Source organism: Pan paniscus, chromosome 11 (genome assembly GCF_029289425.2).
Source record: "Pan paniscus chromosome 11, NHGRI_mPanPan1-v2.0_pri, whole genome shotgun sequence".
Taxonomy (NCBI): domain Eukaryota; kingdom Metazoa; phylum Chordata; class Mammalia; order Primates; family Hominidae; genus Pan; species Pan paniscus.
In genome coordinates, this window is record NC_073260.2 from 89,147,479 (window position 1) to 89,170,486 (window position 23,008).

The 23,008-nt window shown below is 37.8% G+C and overlaps 1 protein-coding gene across 1 annotated transcript in view; it reads right to left on the reverse strand.

The window, feature by feature from the left end:
• The window catches only part of LOC100979452 (phospholipid-transporting ATPase FetA-like), a 78,138-nt gene that overhangs the window by 41,418 nt on the left and 13,712 nt on the right, over positions 1-23,008 (reverse strand). Inside the window, 5 exon segments of the mRNA XM_055117112.1 lie at positions 1,710-1,771; positions 3,335-3,364; positions 3,366-3,434; positions 4,280-4,393; positions 8,402-8,460. Of these exon segments, the coding sequence (XP_054973087.1) occupies positions 1,710-1,771; positions 3,335-3,364; positions 3,366-3,434; positions 4,280-4,393; positions 8,402-8,460 (334 nt within the window).

Below are 23,008 nucleotides of genomic sequence, written 5' to 3' on the forward strand. Positions count from 1 at the left end.
TCTCCCACCAGAGGGACAAGAGATAAAGCCTTATGATTTTGAGAGTCAGTGAGTTGAAACTAAGAATTTCTCATAAGGTCAGGACCCTTGAAGGGCAACACCATTAGTGAAAGAGTGGTCTAAAAAAATCGGCTCACTGGCAAGAAAGTTTGTCTATCTTAGTCTGGAGGGTTGGGGGGGGTCAGTGAATGGAGGACTCTTCCCTGAAAATCTGTAACCTCATATCGGATGGGGCTCAAATTTATACTTCTTTCAAATTAGGTATCAGCAGGTAATACCCTTGAGTCAACTCACAGAAACAAACACAAACCCTTATAGAGGGACACAACCTCTCCTCCAGCCACTTAGAATTCCCTTAAAGTTCTACTAATGATGTGTTTGTAAACAAAATTATTGAGAAATGAAAAATGACAAAAATTACAGCTTATAAAATAGACAAACTTTTAAAATAGCAGCTCTGTTTATACTCATGTGTTCTACAAAAAGAAAGCTGTTTTCTGGAACACAGACTGTTTCAACAACCAACCTCACCTCTGCATATTAATCTAATCAGATACTCGGTAGCTTACAAAGTCTAACCAGGGCCTTGCCTGTTAACTCCCACCTTAAAATCCCTCTGTGACAAATTCTTCAATAATCTTATAAAACCCAAGTGCTCAAGCTACTTGGGTGAGTTCATTTGACTAAATCCTTTTGGTCAGCAATTCCTAATATACTCAGTTTTGTCTTTTCTTTTTATTTCTATTTCTCTACTTTTCTTTTTAACTGCAACTGACTTTTTTGGTGGTATCTTATGGGACATTTCAACAGGTCAAAACTCTTGAGGAAACAATCCATCGTGTGTAAGAATCAGCAGACAAAATACACAACAGGATTAGCTGCCCAAGCTTTTGAGATGATAGAATTATATGATAAATACTATAGCTATTGGGTGTTCAGTAAGGCCACCATGATAAAGGCTGGACCTCAATCCTGAACTCCTTCAGGTTTGCACTTTCTTGCAATCATGCTTCTGCTCACACTGGTCACTTTTCCTTTAACACAATCTCTACTTGTTGAATTCTTCCCCTTCCCTTAAGGCCTAGTACAAACACTACACCTCTTCCAGAAAGTCTTCCTTGATTCCTTTAACCAGTTATAATTGCTTATTTTTATTAATTCCCATAGTAATTTTTTGTACCTCTTAGGATAGTCTTCATATTTTGCCTTACATAGGAATATGCCTGCCTTCTTCCATTCCTGCAACACTTTAGATAGCTATGACCAAACACTACAGCAGTGGGGCCAACATCAATACTCTGTTTAGATTTTTAACAGAAAAGATGACCTGACCAAAGGCTATAGTAGAATGGACAAAAACCATGTCAGAATCCATTAATGTTCGAAAGACAGATGTTTCCATGCTAACTACCACACTAATAATATCACTTGCATAGTAATATCATGTTATAAAATATTAATTGCTTTAATATATATTATTTCCTTTCTATTTTCACAAGCATCCTCTAAGGTAGAGAATATTGTTTCTATCTTATAAAAAAGAAAAATGAGGCCCACATAGATATCTGAGGTGACATGACAAATTCAGGGCATGCTAGATCTAGAAACAAATTATTTCTATGTCTGAGGTTCTTTTCATTGTCCTGAGCTAAACCCAGCCCTTTTTCAGGACTGGTCCTACCTAAACCAGCTTCTCTAGAAGAACTTACTTGCCATTCACCAGTAGCAGAACAGGCCGGTTGTTGACTCGATCGTCACTTTGATGCCTTTTCTAAAATCACACAAGAAAATGTTCAGGAAATAGACCTATAACAAACTGCATATAGAAGATTAACATTTTGAAATATTACACAATGTAGTTCCCTTCTTTGTAATTCTCCTTTTCCCCTGTCCCAAGCCCTTCTTTCCTTCAAACTAGGCCAAGAGGTTGATTATCTCTGGGAAGCTGGGAAGAGAGGGCAGGAAAAGAATCCAGGGAGAAGAAAGAGACAAAATTTTAGTTTTAAATATCAAAAGCAAAAAACCTGGAGGAATGAGAATAACATATCAAAAGCTGCAGAGGACAAAATCCAAATGATGGGCAGGGCTACAGAATTCTGTCTGCCTGGGTAGGTGCTGGGAAAGCTGAGTATTCTCAAGCAGACTCCTACCCTACCTCCAACCATGATTGACATACAGAAGCTTCTATAGTGGCTGAGGAAAGAGGCCAATATTTAAAGATCAAATAGAAGGGAAACAAATAGAGGCTATGTCCTGATGCCAGGATTCACATAAATATCTTCCTTCCAGTTGAGATTACTCCCTGAGTAAAGGGTAGGACTGGGAGTGGGGCAGAGAGAATCCTGAATTTGTCAGAATTCAAAATTGTCCAAATATTTATCATAAAGAGACTGAATTCTAAGCCAGAAGTAATTGGGTTACCATGAATTGGCAAATTAATTTTTGGTTCTCACTGGAGAGAGTTAAGGTGGGGTATGTATGTGGTTATAAGCTAAACTGAGTTCAGTTATAGAGAAATAAAGTTATATTTTCGTACATCTAAGTTGTGACTGAAAGGTAAACCACAACATGCTAATCCTGGGTTTATAGAGATAAAGTGCTGAGGAAACAAGGTGCTCTCAAACTAGGCTAAAAATCTATTCTGGCAAAATCAGAAAGACCCTCTTAGGGAAACTGCAAGCAGGTCTATAGGACTGGCTTTCCAAATCCTACTAGTAGGCATGGTACTGGGTCCTTACTCTCACCCCTCTATGCTGGGCCTGCTGTAAGAGGCAAAGAGGAAGCCATGCAGTACTCACTGTGAGCCAGTTTCTCTTTCAAAGCTAGGATAGAGGGTTCCTAGCTGTGCACACTTAACAGAATTGAAAGTTGGAAAGGAAAATAGAGTTGGAGAGGAGACAGGAAATGTGGAGAGAAGAAAGAGAAAGAATAGGAGAGATGGAGCAGGGGCAGATAGAAGAAGGCAAAGGGAATATAGAGTAGGAGAAGGAGGAGCAGAGGAAAAAGGATGAGAACAAAGCTAGAAAAAGCTAAGAGAGGAGTAAAGAAAGAGTGGGTTATTAAAGATGGAAGGAGGCTCAGGAGAGGGGCTAAAAGTGGTGGCAGTAGGAAGATAGAGAAAGGCCTTGTTTTGCGCCTTTCTGGCCATACATAGACCACCAATCTTGGGCCTAAAGGTACTGCATATTACTCTGGGATGAATAAGGAAAGAAGAAAGGAAATATCTCTTTCCATTCAGGGTTTCTTGTTAGCACTAGGTAGTTCTGGGAAGTCCTTCATGCCCACAGTCTGACTAGGTGCAGTGAGGAAGTAGAGGCCTAGGAAGCTACTTCACCAGGTCATCGATGGCATCTTTCACGGCTGTTAATGGACAGCACCACCATCAGGGGTGTCATAGTTGTATACCATGTCAAGGAGGAGATCTGGGGAATCAACTAAGAGAGGGAAAGGGAGAGGATCTTGGGTCAGAAAACTGAAAGGATAATACATTCCCCCCCACCACATCCCTCACCCTCAACATCATTTTCACCTCCATTTGTTCATACTAAATCCAACTATCCTAGTTGCTTTCCACTGTTGTATCTTTCATATAGCCCCCCAAATATAAGTAAACATTTCCCAAGGGAGGATAAAAGAATAAAAGGCTATAAGTTGCTACCTATCTATCCTGAACCCCACTACCTTTGTGTTGATGGCAAAGACCCATTTCTCCTTTGACAGTGAAAAGTAATGGGTATGGAGAGTGGGTAAAAGTAGATACAGAAAAACTACATGCTCTCCCACACCCTTCAGTACAAGGAGGAGTGAGATGACCTGTCCCTGTCTCCCAATTTGGGCCTACCCTGCCCTGCTTCCTGTTCTTATGCTGGCACTCATATTCTAAACCATTCTAAACCTTCTTTAGCACTCCCATATGTTAATTTTATGTCAAGGAGGCTGGGACAAGAAGGAGGAATAGAGTTGGAGTTGTGGTTGGGGTGAAGAATTCTGTAGCCCCCTATGGTCAAGCTGAACTGTGGCAATGCAGCCATGATGAGGAGCTCCCCTTCCTTGGAATGTGGTGACCTTGTCCCTTTCCTTGTGTAGAGGCTTGCTATACACTAGCTAATCCTGACCACAGCTATTCTAAGGGACTGGTCTGAGACTCCAGCCATCCACGTTCCTGTTGTCTAAAGAGAGAAGACATTTCCCAATTTAGGGAGGAGAAAAACTGATTACACAGCCTGACCCCAGAGAGGTTCATAAAATACTCTGTGAAAAAGGCCCCCAAAAGCAATACCTGTAAAAATAGCAAAATGAGGAAATATGCATTTGCAAGTCTCTGGAACTGTTCAAATAGGTTCAGGGGCAGGAAATTAAAGACACTATATTTTGAGGTCTTGATGGCATTGTTCTGTGAGTAAACAAACAAATAAACAAGAAATACACAATTAGACAAAAGACAGCTCAAAAGTGGGTTGATAAGCAGCTGCCCCTACTTCCCAGTCTACCCCTAGAGAGGCCTAGAAGGTAGAAAGATGGCAAGACTGTTGGGTACTTGGGGGAATGTATCTCTGCCCTGATAGAGTTCTTGCTTATTGATGTTATTGATAGTAATAATGATAATCAAATCAACAGCAATAAAAACTTACATTTATTGAGTACTTACTACGTGAAAGGCACTGTTCTAGCATTTTATACGTAGCAACTCATTTACTCCTCACAACAATCCTATGAAGGGGGTACTTTTGAGGATGAGGAAATTGAGGTACTGCATCCAGAGCTCTCTAACAAAGCTTTTCTTAGCTGAGGAAACTCAGTTTGGTGTGCCTTTCTGTGTTTTTTGCAATGTTGAAGGACGTCAGATGCTAAAAGCAAAAAAACTGTCTTTCAACCCTAGCCCACTGAAGGTTTCTATAGGGGTCACTATCAGCATTGGAGAATCATTTGGCCCTTAATTGTCCTAAGAGGATTTAAAGAGTTTTGGCTTATATCTAAGCTACTATTTTGCTGAGTGAAAATGGGAACTTGTCTACTTCCTCAATTCTGATCTCAAGATGTTCACAGGACCATCTTACTTTCTACCTTGGAGTCTTAAATCATTTGTCCTAAGATGTCAGAGCTCAAATCTAAGAGCTCTAAAAGCAGGAGAATAAGACCAAATAATTCCCTAAGTTCAGGGCTCATCTCCTACCTCTTCCATTTAAAAGGACAGAACAAAAGAATAAAAATAACTAATGGATACTAGGCTTAATACCCGGGTGATTAAATAACCTGTACAAAAAATCCCCATGACACAGGCTTACCTATGTAACAAACCTGCACATCCTGCACATGTGCCCCTGAACTTAAATACAAGTTTGTTTGTTTTGTTTTTTTTTAAAAGAAGAACCTACCTATTTCCTTAGGGATGAGAAGCTGGTCAAATAGCTTAGCACTTAGGAGTTTAGAGATCCAAGCCAAAACTAAGATTTCCTTGGTGTTCTCTCCATGATTTTCCAAATAATAATCAATCAGACACTATAGCATTTCTCAAGGCTTGCTCTTTTCACAGCCCTATGCTGGACTATACTAGTGGAGGCTGAAAAATAATTAGACAGGATCCCTTCTGGAGAAGCTCATGGTCTGTCTTGAACGAAGTTCTAGTAAAATGATCTCTACAGGCCCTTCTCATCATGAGAGTATGTAATTCTAACATGGAAATAGCTTTCTTTGATCATAAGATACTTTGAATTTCTCAGTGTTTAAGTCCAGATGGCTGTGATACTTGGACCCAAAGATCTTCTGAGAGGTGGCCTTACTGATGTAGCTAGCCTTCACTGTTGATTTTCCATTTGATTTTATAGCCATTTAATATATTTCAGGTTTCTACTCACGTAGGTAGCATTCTGCCTCAAGATAGAAGTACAGGTATTTATTTATTAACTTGGCAACTAGAGTGTTTCATTTTGCTCTTAAATGTAAAACCAGAAGCAATATCCTAATAACATCTCCTTAACTATGAAGTTCCTCAGAGTTTAGTCCTTTTGGCAGAGGTGATAAAATTTAAACATGATAAGAGGTGGTTAATTTTGGTTTGGTTATTTTTTTCTTTGGGCAGTGATATGGGACTGAAGGTTAATTGGGAAAATAGAAGAGAATAAAAGGCCAAGGATATAATGAGAATCAGTAGTTAGGAGTTAGGAAGATGACAAGGAGTCACAGTGGAAGAAGTTAGAGAAATAGGAAAATGAGCAATGCTCAGGGCCAGGGAAATGAAATGGTGTTAAACATATCAGAATCAGTCAGATCTGTTCATTCACTCATTCAATATTCAATATATATTTATTGAATGTTGGCTGTGTGCACAACATTGTGATAGAAACTGTATCACAGATATACTGTGTATACAGAGATAAATGAGATACCCTTTTTCCAAGGGCTAATAGTTTTTTGGAGAAACAGAACTAACATTTTCAGAACCATACTTAACTCCTACGACCACCATGCAAGGTGAACATTATTATGCCCATTTTACAGATGAAAGAACTGAAGATCAGAGAAGTTAACAAACTTGCCTAAGACATTAAGGTTAGTAAAGGCTGAGCTATATTCAAACTCAGATCTGTCTGATGCCCAAACCTAGATTTACTGTCCCCACTGCTTGTTACGTAGGTCTAGAAGATAGAGAAGAGAAAAACCTGCTTTCATGGTCATATCTTGGATACTATTATTATCCAGAACTATTTGATATGGTTTGGCTCTGTGTCCCCCACCCAAATACCATGTTGAATTGTAACTCCCAGTGTTGGGGAGGGACCTGGTGGGAGGTGACTGAATCATGGAGGCGGCTTTCCCCCATGCTATTCTTGTGTTCTCACAAGATCTGATGATTTAAAAGTATAGGATCCTCCTCACTCTCTCTCTCTTTCCTGCCACCACGTGAAAAAGGTGCTTGCTTCCCCTTTGCCTTCTGCCAGGATTGTAAGTTTCCTGTGGCGTCCCAGTCATGCTTCAAGTTATGCCTGAGGAACTGTGAGTCAATTAAACCTCTTTTCTTCATAAATTACCCAGTCTCAGGTAGTTATTTATAGCAGTGTGAGATTGGACTAATATATCACTCTCACTCAGAAATCATAAACTAATATCCCACAGAGACCGCAGACATATATTTTTATATAATTATAGCTATGTATATGTATACATAGCAACACATGCATGGAATTATATTATGCTACACATGCATGGAATTATATTATGTATAAAACCATTGCTTGTGATCATAGAAGATTGAAAACAACCCAAATGTCCATTTAAAAGGAACTGGTTAAATAAAATATGTTAAATCTGCAGAGGAAATACTATATATTATAGCTGAAAAAGGAAAAAAAAGAAAAAAACTATTATGAAATTATGATGATGAAAACATCTCCAGGATATACTGTTAAGGTTCAGAATAGTGTAAAAATAGGAAAATAAGACTATATATTTGTATTTGCTTTATTTGCACACAGAAACACTAATCTGATTAATACACACAAGAAAACTAACAGTGGTTCCCTCAGGGGAGCAGATATGGACAAGGATGGGGTATTGGAGCATGCCTTTTCAATATATATCTTTTCATGAATTACTTAGTTATAGACACATAAATAAGTGAAAAATGAACAATCCAATAGGAAGTGGGTAAAGATCATTAATAGGTATTTTCCAGAAAAAGAAATACAAAAGGCTAATTAACATGTATGTCATTTTCATCTAAGAGCTGGCAAAGATGACAAAGATTGATAATAATGAGTTTGACAGGAATGTGGAGAAACGGGCAGTCTCTAAGTAGAAACATAAATGGATATAATTCTTTTGGGGGGCAATCTGGCCTCTGATAATTTTTAATTTTTAGTGTGTTTTTCTTTTGAAACAGACAATTTACTTTTAGGAAACTTTCATAAGATACAGTCACACAAATGTGCCAAAATATATGTATAGTGGTGTTCATTCAGCACCATTTAGCATAGCAAAACACTGGAGACATTTAAATGTTCATCAATAGAAGACTGACTAAATAAATTCAGGTTTATCAATATAATGGAAAACAATGTCGCTATTAAATAAATGAGGGATATCTGTATGTGTTGTCATAGAAACATGTCTAAGTGAAAAAAGTAGAACTATGCTTTGATTTGTGCAAGAAAAACTACAGTATTTATTTTCTGGGAGTTATATATAAACCTGAAATCTGAGACATTCTCTCCCTAGCTTATGTCACTAGATTAATTTTGGCTTCTGAGCCTTCATTGCATTGTATAGGAGCTTGAAAGAAAGTGTAATAGAATCTGTGTTACAGGATCCACATCTACAAAGAATTTCACGCTCCCCCAACAAAGAAGAATATTATAAGAGAATACTGACCCCCTTCTGAAACAGCCAGAGGGATGACACTCACCGGATATCCAAAAATACTGTTGAATTCTTTGTTGTTGGCTTGCAGATATCTCTCATGTTCTGAAAAAAGATAGGATAAACGATGAGATGGATGCCCCTGTGTATATCAGACTGGGATGTTGGCTGCTAGTGAAGACTTCACTAGATCCCCACACTTTCTTGCTGAAGATATCTATTTAAGCATGGGATTTTGTCTCTTTAATCAAAAGAATCAAGAAATATAATAAAAATAAAAATGCTCAAGTATTCAAGCTTTCTGGAGGCAACAGGACAAGTAACTCCTGAGGAGTTGTCCACCATCAATGCTTCTAGTACTTCCTAGATCTGTCTCCACAGACAACAAGATGGTCTGCACCAATTTTACTGACAAACACAGAAACCCAGCCTTCCCTCATAAGTCGATTTTAGCACTTTGTCTTAATATATCTGAGACTCTTTTCCAAGCCAACTTGTCCTAAACTTGCTTAACTAAATTTAAATTAATAAACAATGACTGAGCATCTATTGCACAGAGGCCAGTGTACTGGATGCCGTGGAGGGATAAAACGATGAGTAAGACAGTCTCTGACTTCAAGGACTTTAGTATAGTAGGAGTAAGCCTGATAACTACTTGACAAAATCATCACATCAAAACAGAGGTGTTTGTTACAAACTACTACAAATAGTGAGCCTGTTACCATGTTATGAACAAACAAATTATATATATATATATAATCAATAGATCTTTCTCCCCTGAATGAAACATTCCTATAGTCTCTTTGGTTCTTCCTTGGTTCAGCAAGCATTTGCTGGGTTCTTGGCAGGTTCAGGCCCTGTGCTAGGTCCTAGGGTTACGAGATGAGGAAAACATCATCCTGACCATCTTGGTACTCCTATTCCTAGTAGGACAGACAAATATAAAATAAAATTTCAATCTAATGTAAGGGCAGAGCTACAGGTTGGAGGTGCACAGAAGAGGGGATGGAAGTCAAGGAAAGTAGGACATAGATGTATTCCTGGAGGAGATGCCTTAGTTATTTGGATGATATGGATTAAGTGCTTCCCAGTTCTCTTAAGCCTGTGTATTATACCAAGCAATATAGAATTCAGCCTGAAGGCTGACAGTGCTCCTAAGCTTTCTGCCCTTAATGCTTCTAGTAATTCTTAGGTAATGTCTCCACAGAATTTGCCCCCTCAGAGAGTGGGTCGTAGCAACCCCTCTGCCTCTGAGTTGTATTGAATATCTACTTTAAAGCTCTTCTGGCCCTCTAAGGTCCTCCTTGGCCCATGGCTCCCAAGATTAAAAAGAAACTTCTTTCCTTGGCCCTCAAAAATTCTATCCTAGGCTACCGACTCCTACTCTGATCTTGAACTACTTGATTCACTCCTCCAAGAGGAGTCTCTGGCTCCAGGTCCTAGAAACCCAACTCTGCAATTGTTCAAGTTTTTTTTTTTTTTGAGCTATGATTCATATAATATAAAATTCACCCCCTGGAAGTGTACAATTGAATGGCTTTTAGTATATTCATGGTTATGCAACCATCGTCATTAATTCCAGAACATATTCATCACCCCCCAAAGACACCTCATACCTGTACTCTCAATTCTGACCTCTCCTCTCAGTCCCTGGTGGACACTAATCTATTCTCTGTGGATTTGTCTATTCTGGACATTTTACATAAACAGAAGCATAAAATATGTGGTCTTTTAAAACTGGTTTCTTTCACTTAGAATAATGTTTCCAAGGTTCATTCACGTTGTAGTACGTATCAGTATTTCATTCCTTTTTACATCTGAACAATATGTCAATGTTTGGATGTACCACATTTTACTTATCTATTCATCCATGATTGGGCATTTGGTTTGTTTCCACCTTTTGGCTACCGTGAAGAATATGGCTATGAACATCCCTGTACAAGTTTTTGTGTAAACATGTTTTCATTCCTCTTGAGTATACACCTAGGAGTAGAATCAATAGGTCAAATGGTAACTTTATGTTTAATTTTTTGAGCAACTGCTAAACAGTTTTCCACAGTATCTGTACTATTTTACATTCCCTCCTCACAATGTATGAGTGTCCCAATTTCTCCACATTGTCTCCAGTACTTGTTATTGCTCATGCTTTTTACTTTAGCAATTTTAAAGGCTGTGAAATAGTATCTCACTGTGGTTTCGATTAGCATTTCCCTAATGACTAATGATGATGTTGAGTATCTTTTTATGTGCTTACTAGTTATTTGCATTTTCTTTTGAAGAAATGTCTACTCAGATTATTTGACCATTTTAAAAAAATTTCAACTTCTGTTTTACAGACGGGGGTGCATGTGCAGTTTTGTGGCATAGGTATATTGCACCCACAACCCCTCCCCCTCTAGTAGTCCACAGTGGGTACTGTTCCCCTGTTAATGTCTTTGACCATTTTTAAATTGCGTTGTCTCTTTATCACTGAACTGTAAGAGTTCTTTATATATTCTGGATAGAAGGCCCTTATCAAATATATGACTTGCAAATATTTTGTACCATTCTGAGTTGTCTTTTCATTTTCTTGATGGTTGGCTTTGAAGCAACAAAGTTTTTTATTTTGATGAAGTCCTATATGAATTTTCTTTGGTCACTTGTGTTTTTCGTGTCATAGTTTAGAAACCATTGCTAATCCAAGGTCATTAGAATTTACTCCTATTTCTTTTTCTAAGACTTTTATAGCCCAGATGCAGTGGCTCACACCTGTAATCCCAGCACTTTGGGAGGTTGAGGCAGGAGGATTGCTTGAGCCCAGGAGTTCAAGACCAATCTGGGCAACATAGTGAGACCCCATCTCTATAAAAACTAAAATTAGGCTTGATGGTGCAGCCTGTGATCCTAGCTATTCAGGAGGCTGAGGTGGGATGATCATTTGAGGCCAGGATTGAGGCTGGCCAATGAGCCATGATTGCACCACCACACTCCAGTCGGGGCAGCAGAGCAAGACTCTGTCTCCAGAAATAAATAAATAAATAAAATTAAAAAGAGTTTTATAGTTTTAGCTCTTACATTTAAGTCTTTGATCTATTTTGCATTAATTCTTGCATATGGTGAAATAGGGGTCCGTTTTTATTTTTATATTTTTGTATTGTGTATATCCAGTTCTACCAGCACCATTTGTTGAAGACTATTCGTTTCCCAATGAATAGTTTTAACGTCCTTGTTAAAAATCAACTGACCATATGCATTTTCTGTATCTACTGAGTTAATGCAGTTTTTACCCTTCACTCTGTTAATGTGGTATATCACATTGATTAATTTGCATATGTTAAGTGATCTCTGCATCCTAGAGATAAGACCTACTTGGTCATGATATATGATTCTTTTACTGTGATACTGAATTTATTTGCTAGGATTTTGTTGAGGATTTTTGCATCTATCAGAAGTATTGGCCAATAATTTTCTTTTCTTGTAGTGTCTTTGTCTGGCTTTGGTATCAGAGTAATGCTGGCATGATAAAATGAGTTGAAAGTGTTCTCTCTTTTTCAATTTTAGGAAGAGTTTAAGAAGGACTAGTGTTAATTATTTTTTTAATGTTTGATAGAATTAACCTGTGAAGCCATCTGGTCCTGGGCTTTTCTTTGTTGGTAGGTTTTGTTTTAGTTTTTGTTTTGAGACAGAGTCTCACTCTGTCACCCAGGCTGCAGTGCAGTGGCATGATCTCAGCTCACTGCAAGCTCCCTCGTTCAATAAATTCTCCTGCCTCAGCCTCCCAAGAAGCTGGGATTACAGGCGCCTGTTACCACGCCCGGCTAATTTTTGTATTTTAGTAGAGATGGGGTTTTGCCATGTTGGCCAGGCTGTTCTCAAATTGCTGACCTCAAGTGATCTGCCTGCCTCGACCTCCCAAAGTGCTGGGATTACAGGCATGGGCCACCGCACCCGGCCTGCTGGGAGGTTTTTGATTACTAATTCGATCTCCTTACTTATTAGTCTGTTCAGATTTTTTCTTTGTTAATCAGGCTTGGTAGGTTGCATGTCTCTAGGAATTTATCCATTTCTTCTAGGTTATTCAATTTGTTGGCATATAACTTTATAATAGTCTCTTGTGATCCCTTTTATTTTTGTGGCATCAGTTGTACATTTTCTCTTTCATTTTGGATTTTAGAGTCTTTTAAAAATAAAAGTTTACCTAAGGGTTTGTCAATTGTGTTTATCTTTTCAATAAACCAATTCTTAGTTTCATTATTTTTTCTTGTTTTTCTATTCTCCATTTTATTTATTTTTACTCTAACTCCTTCCTTCTGCTAACTTTGGGCTTAATTTGTTCTTTTCCTAGTTCCTTAAGGTATAAAAGTAGGTTGTTTAATTGAGATCTTTCTTTTTTTTTCCTTAATGTAGGCATTTATTGCAATAAACTTTTCTCTTAGAACAACTTTTGCTGCATCCCATAAGTTTTGTTATGTTTCCACTTGTATAAAGGTATTTTTATTTCACCTTTTGGATTTCTTTTTTCATCCATTGGTTGTTATTCTAGTTTCATACCATGTAGTTAGGAAAGATACTTAATATACTTTCAATCTTTTTACATTTGTTAAGACGTGTTTTGTGGCCCAAAATATGATTTATACTGGAGAACAGATCCATGTGCACTTGAAAAGAACAATATATTCTGCTGTTTGGGAATGGAATGTTCTGTATATATCTGTTAGGTCCATTTGTTCATAGTGTTATTCAAGTCCACTGTTTCCTTGATTCTCTTTCTGAATGATTCTATTGTTGAAAGTGGATTATTGAGGTTCTCTACTTTACTGTACTGCTGTCTATTTCTCCCTTCAGTTCTGTTTATCTTTGCCTTATACACTTAAAGTAATTATAGATAGGTAAGTATTTAGCATTGCCATTTTGTTAATTGTTTTCTGAGTGTTTTGTAGTTTGTTTGATCCTCTCTTGCTGTCTTCCTTTGGCCTTATACATTTAAGTGCTCTGTTGTTGGATGCATTTATATTCACTAGTGTTATATCCTATTTATGAATTGGCCCCTTTATCATTAAATAATGACCTTTCTGTCTTTTATGACAGATTTTTCTGACATAAGCATAGCCACCCTTGCCGTCTTTTGGTTACCATTTGCATGGAGTATCTTTTTACATCCCTTCACTTTCAGCCTATGTATGTCCTTAAAGTTAAAGTGACTCTCTTGTGAGTAGCATATTGTTAGATCTTATTTTTTTGTTTTGTTTTGTTTTTTCATTCAACCATTCTAGTCAGTCTTTTGATGGGAGAATTCAATCTATTTACATTTAAAGTAATTAAAGATAGGTATTTACTATTGCCATTTTGTTGTTTTCTGAGTGTTTTGTAGTTCCTTTGTTCCTCTCTTGCTGTCTTCCTTTGTGATCTGATGACTTTTGTAGTGGTGTGCTTTGATTCCTATCTTTCTCTTTTCTGTATCTACTAGAGGCTTTTTCTTTGTGGTTACCATTTGTACAAATTGTGACCAAGATGAAACTGGGATGTTCAGCTAGGTTTACCCAAGGATTTGAGAGTAAACAGATTTAGATTATATACACTAATTTGGATAGAGTTGACATTTTTGCAATATTAGCCCCCTATCTGGTAACATGCTATATTCCTGTGAGAGAGACAGAGAGATAGCTGTTGGTGTCCTCCTGGGACGCCACTCCTTTGTGCATGATGATCATGTCTATATAGTCAGCTTACCAGCAATACATAAGCAAATGGCTATGAGTCTTCTCTGGACTATGCTTACAACCCAGCTATGCAGCTTGTAGTTTGTTCTACTGTACTAGTACATTTCTTCCTTCTTATATTTTATTCTTGTGATTATTAGGATGAATGGTTACTGGATGATTACTAGTTGAATAAACATGGGAGAAGTTTTATACTTATGTGAGATGGGATTGATATATTTTGTGGAGCTTTATTTTGACTGGTTAGTGGCTTATTTACAACTGTGTGATACAAGGGCTTCTGCTAATCATTGAAGCTTAGCTTCTCTGAAGCAGTGGAATATGCATAGCTCAGATAATTTAGTCACATCTAGGATTTAGAGCTGGTGTATGGCATAGGCCCTTTGTGCAGGGACTTTCTCAAGGGGCACAGATAGCTACCTGATTAAGGCAGGGTACCAGAGAAGTACTGGTGTTTCTACTAGTGTTGAGATTCTCCAGTCCTTGGACAGGCTATGTTCATACTCAATATATTAATGGATTACTGAATAAAATCAGTTTCTCCCATGCCATTTATCCCTTCAAACCAGTAAAACGTTTCTATTTGTTTAAAAATATTATTTTATAACTTTTGATAAAGTTATAATATTTTCTTACTGGATTTCACATTTCTTATTAAATTTAATCCTAAATATCCCTGATTATTTTTTAACCTAACAAGGGTCTAACAGCCTCTGCCAGCAACTTATCTGGGTGAAACAGGCCATTCTCTCACTAGTTCTGAGGGATACCTGGGGTTCAGCCTCTACGCAACAACTGAATACTGAACACATATCTCCCTCTTTGAGTTGAAGAGTAAAGTAAAGCAGTAGATCTCAAGGTTCAGAGCCTGAGTTGCTAAAGACAGATTGAGACTCCGAAGTAGGGGCAGGATTAACCTTCACCTTGTTCTGGCTCTTTAATGACAGACCTGCCATGAAGAAAGAAGAAGGAGAAAGGAAAGTAGGATTTTCACCAGGAGAAGAGGAATTGGGGGCTAGAAAGCCAGATTTCCTAAGAGGTCTACGATGAAGGAAAAGAAGGAATGATGAGAAAAGTGGTTAAAACATCACTTTGCACAACCATCTAAGAGAATAAACTAAATGTTTGAGAGAGAAAAAAGGCAGGCTGTAAGGAAAGAAAGTAACCAGTCTTGTTTGAGATCATAAAGGCAGGAAGAAAGTTTTCAGACTGGATAATAAAGATTAATTCAAGATTCCCTGGGGCATGTAAATACTGTAAGAGAAGACTGGGTGACTAAGTGTTTTCCCCATTACTTGTTAATTCAAAGGTTATTCCTGTTTGGCTGAAACGAGAATGACAAAATGTGAATTATGGGTGAGAGGTTAGAATGACAGAAGGTTGGAAATTAGTTGAGACAAGGAGAGTCTAGGAAATAGTCTAGTTGAAGAAGTCCTAGCTATGGAACTCAAGGGGACAAACACCTACTTCTAGCCACTGGTGACTGTGGAAAATTCATTCTCCATTAGGAACTGAGGGTTGAATCTACAGCCTATTCAAAGACTGGTTTCAAAGGACCTGTCCTAAAAGCTGGCCTGCGCATGGTGAAATAACTGAACTAAAAGGGCCAGACATCTTGGTGAAGTGAGGCAACCTGGTGTTATAAAATGTGCAGTAGACTTAAAGTTAAAAAATATAGAAAGCTCCCATAGTGGTTAAGAACACAGACAATTGAGTCAGGCTGTCAGGGTTCAAATCTTAGTCTTCTACTTCAGAGCCTGAGTTGGCAAAGACAGATTGAGACTCCAAAGTCAGGGCAGGATTAACCTTCACCTTGTTTTGGTTCTTTGATGACAGACCTGCCACAAAGAAAGAAGGAAAAAGGAAAGTAGGATTTTCACCAGGAGGAGAAGAGGAATTGGGGGCTAGAAAGCCAGATTTCTTAGCCTTGAGAAAGTAACTTAACCTGAGATTCATTTTATTTTTCTGTAAGATGGAAATGATAATAATATCTACTCATAAGGTTATTGGGAGGATTAATGAGTTAAGGCACACAAAATATTTGAAAACAATTCCTAATAATTAAAAATGCTCAGGACATTTTAGCTATTCTAGACTGGACTCTGCAACTAAATTGTTAAGTGACCTAGGGCAAGTCACTTTTCATTTCTTGGCTTTAGTTTCTTCATGTGTAAAATGGGGTAGTAAAACCTACTGTATATACTAATAGGGCTAAATGAGATGATAAATGTACAGTGCCTATCTGATTCCTGACAAATCAAAAGTACACATTTTCAACCTGAGAAAAGGTGAATGAAAAACAAATAAAAAATGAGAACCACACAAAAGTACACATTAGGCTGGGTGCAATGGCTCATGCCTGTAATCCCAACACTTTGAGAGGCCAAGGTGGGAGGCTCACTTGAGGCCAGGAGTTCAAGACCAGCCTGGTCAAGGTAGCGAGACCCTGTCTCTACAAAAAAAAAATTTTTAATGTAGCTGGCATGGTGCCACACACCTGTAGTCCTAGCTACATGGGAGGCTAAGGTGGAAGAATCGCTTGAGCCCAGTAGTTGGAGGCTGCAGTGAGCTTGATCATGCCACTGCACTTCAGCCTGAGTGACAGAGGGAGCCCTGCCTCTAACAACAACCAAAAAAAGAGTACACATTAAATGTTATATTCTGTTATTTATCTTATAATATGTCAAGGAGATTCCATATGCATCATCGATATAGTTGTCTGTGCCCAAAATAGATTTTGAACTTTCAGCTACCTTCTGTGGATGCACTAGGCTAATCCAGGTAGTGGAAAAGGAAGTGTACAAAAGCCATAGTCTAGTGAGGAGAATTCTGTCTACCTGGTAAAAAGGTAGTAGAAGTCTCAAAATAGAAGAAGCCTCTGTTTAAGGATATAATGCTTAGAGTTTTGACTCAAATGCCAGGGTGAAAGACTTAGCTCTTACGCCACATATGTAATACCACCTCGGGTTTTAGGGGTTAAAGCTACAGAAGATTGGCGATTATCCTAGCAAGGAAATGGCAGAAACTAAAATGGAAAATGAGCTCTGTAAGATGAAACAAAAGAAAGTAGCACGCTGAAATTTAAGTAACCAGGAAAAGAAGGAGGAGGGCAGAAAAGGAATGAAGGCCAGTTAGTCAGGTGGCAATCAGGCTTAGGAGATTCTGAACAAATATTTCCTTGCTCACAATGGTGAATTGATCACAAATGGGATTTTCCAGCTAATGCAAGAACAATGAGATGATCTTCCAGAGTGCAAGTCTCTTAACTACTAGATTAGTCAAGGCTTACTCTCCATATACTACTATACTCACAGTTCCATTAAGCCCAGGTGCTGGCAGGGCAAATTTAGCAATGACCCCTTGCTGTAGTTCCAGATTAGCAGGCCTAGGTGATTTCAGCCAAGTCATTTAATGGCTCTCAAAGAAATCTCCTTTTCCTGTCTCTAAAAATAAGTGAAGACAGCTGCAAGGGGAAGGATAAAGGGCTAATTTCAAGTCAGATTAGTTGGAGACAGTTATGGTTTGGCTGTGACCCCACCCAAAATCTCATCTTAAATTGTAATCCCATAATCCTCACGTGTCAAGGGTGGGACCACGTGGAGGTAATTGGATCACAGGGGTGGTTTCCCCCATGCTGTTCTCATGATAGTGAATGAGTCTCATGAGATCTGATTTTATAAGTCTCTGGCATTTCCCCTGTTTGCACTCATTCTCTCTCCTGCTGCCCTGCCAAGAGGTGACTTCTGCCATGATTGTAAGTTTCCTGAGGCCTCCCCAGCCATGTGGAAACTGTGTGTCAATTAAACCTCTTTTCTTTACAAATTACCCAGTCTTGGGTATTTCCTTATAGCAGCATGAGAACGAACTAATACAGAGTCAGTTTGCATTAAGAATACTGGAATTTCTCACACAGATTCCAAATGATCACAATTTATCCTATGGTAGTCAAATAACAATCTAAAACATTACAGCTATCAGTAGATTTTAGCTAACCATATGGCTTAAAGTCTTGAATACACAAGAAAATTTATTTTTCATCTCTCCAGACTTCATTTCTGAGATATCTGGAGCATAACCACTAGATATTTCCATGTAAGGAATGGTAAAATGACTAGGCATGGTGGCTTACACCTGTAATCCCAGCATTTTGGGAGGCTTAAGGGGGAGGATTGCTTGAGCCCAGGAGTTCAACACCAGCCTGGGCAACAAGCAAGACACCACCTCTTAAAAAAAAATGTATGCTAAGAAGAACAGCTAAATGATGTAGCAGAGAGTCATCACAGAAAAGGCCAGTATCCATGGCCCTGCAGAAAGGGCAGTAACTAATTTGCTTTCTCGCCACCATTTCATCATGTGTTTCTGGTTCAGTCTACCCACAGCTACATCCCATGGTTTATATTTAACTTACTTATCATACTTACTTACAATACCAGCATTCTCCCACTAAACAAAGAGCTCCTTATAGGTAGAGACCATGAGATCAGCTTTTTTAGATGCCACATGTGAGTCAGATCATGCAGTATTTGTCTTTCTGTGTCTGGTTTATTCACTTAACATAATGTTCTCCAGATTCATCCATGTTGTTACAAAATGACAGGATTTACCTCTTTTTTCATGGCTGGATAGTATGGTGGTTACCAGGGGCTGGGAGGCTGATGAGGGAGGAGTTGGGGAAATGTTGATCAAAGGTTACAAATTTCAGTTAGATAGGAAGAATAAGTTCCAGGGATCTATTGTACAACATGGTGACTATAATAAATAACAATAAATTGTATTCTTGAAAAATTCAAAGAGTAGATTTTAAGTGCTCTCACCATAAAAATGACAACTATGTGAGGTAATGTATATGTTAATTAGCTTAATTTAACCATTCTGGAAGGGGTTTTGTGTGTGTGTGTGTGCATTTCAAAACATGTTGTATGCAATAAATATATATAACTTCATGTTAATTTAAAAAACCATTAAAATATTTCCGTAGCTTTTGAGGTACAAGTGATTTTGGTTACATGGATGCATTATATAGTTGTGAATTCTGAGATTTTGGTGCACCCATCACCCAAGCAATGTACACTGTACCCAATATGTAGTTTTTTATTCCTCACTCCATTTGCACCCTCCCCCTTCTGAGTCTCCAAAGTCCATTTTACCACTTTGTATGCCTTTGTGTACTCATAGCTTAGCTCTCACTTATAAGTGAGAACATAACAGTAGCTAGTCTTCCATTCCTGAGTTACTTCACTTAGAATAATGTCCTCCAGCTCCACCCACGTTGCTGCAAAAGACATTATTTCATTCCTTCTTATGGCTGAGTAGTATTCCATGGTGTATATATATATGAAATTTTCTTTATCCACTCATTGGTTGATGCGCATTTAGGTTGGTTCTGTATCTTTGCGACTGTGAACTGTGCTTCAATAAACGTGTGCATGTGTCTTTTTCACATAATTACTTCTTTTCTTTTGAGTAGATACCCAGCAGTAGGACTGCTGAATCAAATGGAAGATCTATTTTTAGTTCTTTAAGGAATCTCCATACTGTTTTCCATAGAGATTGTACTAATTTACATTCCCACCAGCAGTGTATAAGCCAAACACTTACAACCACATCCTTCTCTTTTCACCATATCCATACCAATATCTTTGTTTTTTGGCTATACTTGTAGGAGCAGGGTGGTATATCATTGCAGTTTTAATTTGCATTTCCCTGATGATTAGTAATGCTGAGCATTTTTTTCATGTTTGTTGGACATTTGTATATCTTCTTTTGAGAAATGTCTATTCATGTAATTTGCTCACTTTTTGATGGGATTATTAGTTTTTTTCTTGCTGATTTGTTTGAGTTTCTTTTAGATTCTGGATATTAGTCCTTTGATGGATGCAGGGTTTACAAATATTTCCCCCCATTCTGTAGGTTATCTGTTTACTCTGATGATTATTTCTTTTGCTGTGCAGAAGCTTTTTAGTTTAATTAGGTCCCATTTATTTGTTTTTGTTGCATTTGCTTCTGGGGTTTTAGTCATGAATTCTTTGCCAAGGCCTATGTTCAAGAGAGTTTTTCCAAGGTTATCTTCTAGAATTTTTATGGTTTTAGGTGCTGGATTTAAGTCTTGATCCATCTTGAGTTGACTTTTGTATACAGTGAGAGATTGGGATCTAGTTTCATTCTTCTACATGTGGCTAACCAGTTTTCCCAGCACCATTTATTAAATAGGGTGTCCTTTCCACAATTCATGTTTTTGTATGCTTTGTCAAAGATCCATTGGTTGCAAGTATTTGGCTTTATTTCTCTGTTCTCTATTCCATTCCATTGGTCTATGTTCCTACTTTTATACTAGTACTATGCTGTTTTCATAACTATAGCCTTGTAGTATAATTTGAAGTCTGGTAATGTGATGCTTCCAGGTTTGTTCTTTTTACTTATGATTGCTTTGGCTATTCAGGGTCTTTTTTGGTTCCATATAAATTATAGAATTGTTTTTCCTAATTTTGTGAAAAATTATGCTGGCATTTTGATAGGACTTGCATTGAATCTGTAGATTGCTTTGGGCACTGTGGTCATTTTCACAGTATTGATTCTTCTTAATCCATGAGCATGGGATATGTTTCCATTTGTTTGTATCATCTATGATTTCTTTCAGCATTGTTTTATAGTTCTCCTTGTAGAGATCTTTCACCTCCTTAGTTAAATATATTCCTAGGTATTTTATATTTTTTGCAGCTGTTTTAAAAGGGATTGAGTGTTCTTGATGCGATTCTTAGCTTGGTGGTTGTTGGTGTATAGTAGTGCTACTGATTTGTGTACACCGATTTTGTAACTTGAGACTTTTCAAAATTCGTTTATTAAATCTAGGAGTCTTCTGGAGGAGTCTTCAGGGTCTTCTAGGTATATGACCACATCACCAGTGAATGGAGATAGTTTGATGTCCTCTTTCCAACTGAGATGCCTGTTATTTCTTTCTCTTGCCTGATTGCTCTGGCTAGGACTTCCTAATGGACTATGTTGACTAGAAATGGTGAAAGTGGGCATCCTTGTCTTGTTCCAGTTCTCAGGGGGAATACTTTCAACTTTTCCCTTTCAGTATGATGTTGACTGTGGGTTTGTTATATGTGGCTTTTATTATTTTGAGGCAAGTCCCCTTCTGTACCTAGTTTATTGAGAGTCTTTATCACAAAGAGATGCTGGATTTTATCAAATGCTTTTTCTGCATCTATTGAGATGATCATACTTTTTTTTTTTTTTTTTTGAGACGGAGTCTTGCTCTGTTGCCAGGCTGGAGTGCAGTGGCACAATCGTGGCTCACCACAACCTCCGCCTCCCGGGTTCAAGCGATTCTCCTGCCTCAGCCTCCTGAGTAGCTGGGACTACAGGTGCATGCCACCATGCCCGGCTAATTTTTGTATTTTTAGTAGAGATGGGATTTCACTATGTTGGCCAGGCTGGCCTTGAACTCCTGACCTCATGATCCACCCACCTTGGCCTCCCAAAGTGTTATATTACAGGTGTGAGCCACCATGCCCAGCCAATCATATGTTTTTAATTCTGTTTATGTGATGTGTCATGATTATTGACTTCCATATATGTTAGACCATCCCTGCATCCCTGGGATGAAACCCACTTGATTATGGTAGGTTTGATCAACCCACTTGATCTTTCTGATGTGCTGTTCGATTTGGTTAGCTAGTATTTTGTTGATGATTTTTGCATCTATGTTTATCAGGGATATTGGTCTGTAGTTTTCTTTTTTTTTAATGTTCTTTCCTGGTTTTGGTATCAGGGTGATACTGGCTTCATAGAATGTTTTAGGGAGGATTACTTCTTTCTCAATCTTTTGAAATATTTCAGTAGAAATGGTACCAATTCTTCTCTTAATGCCTGGTAGAATTCACATTAGAATCCATCTGGCCCTGGGCTTTTTTATTGCTAGCAATTTTTAAAAATTACTCATTCAATCTCACTGCTTGTTATTAGTCTGTTCAGGGGACCTATTTCTTCCTGACTTAATCTAGGAGAGTTGTATGTTTCCAGGAATTTATCCATTTCCTCTAGATTTTCTAGTTTGTGTGCATAGAGGTGTTGTTAGTAGTCTCGAATGATCTTTTATGTTTCTGTGGTGTCAACTGTAATATCTCCAGTTTTATTTCTAATTGAATTTATTTGAATTTTCTTTTTTCTTGGTTAATCTAGCTAATAGTCTATCAATTTTATCTTTTCAGAGAACCAGCTTTTTTTCATTTATCTCTTGCATTTTTTTTTTGTTTCAATTTCATTTAGTTCTGCTCTGATTTTTATTATTTCTTTTCTTATGCTAGTTTTGGGTTTAGTTTGTTCTTGTTTCTCTAGTTCCTTGAGGTGTGATATTGGATTGTCAACTTGTGATCTTTCCGACTTTTTGATGCAGGCATCTAGCACTATAAACTTTCCCATTAGCACTTTTTTTTTTGCTGTATCTCAAGAGGTTTTAATAATCTGTGTCACTACTGTCATTCATTTAAAAGAATTTTTAAATTTCCATCTTGATTTCATTGTTAACTCAAAAATAATTCAGGAGCAGATTGTTTAATTTCCATGTATTTGTATAGTTTTGAGGGTTTCTTTTGCAGTTAATTTCTACTTTTATTCCACTGTGGTCTGAGAAAATACTTGATATAATTTTGATGTTTATAAATTTATTAAGACTTGTTTTGTGGCCTATCATATGGTCTATCTTGGAGAATGTTAAATGTATTGATGAGAAGAATGTATATTGTGCATATCTTGGATAGAACGTTCTGTAAATATCTGTTAGGTCCATTTGTTTGAGAGTGACATTTAAAGTCAATTTTTTTTGTTGTTGTTGACTTTGTCTTGATGATCTCTCTAGCACTGTCAGTGGAATACTGAAGTTCCCCACTATTATTATGTTGCTATCCATCTCATTTAGTAGGTCTAGTGGTAACTGTTTTACGAACCTGGGA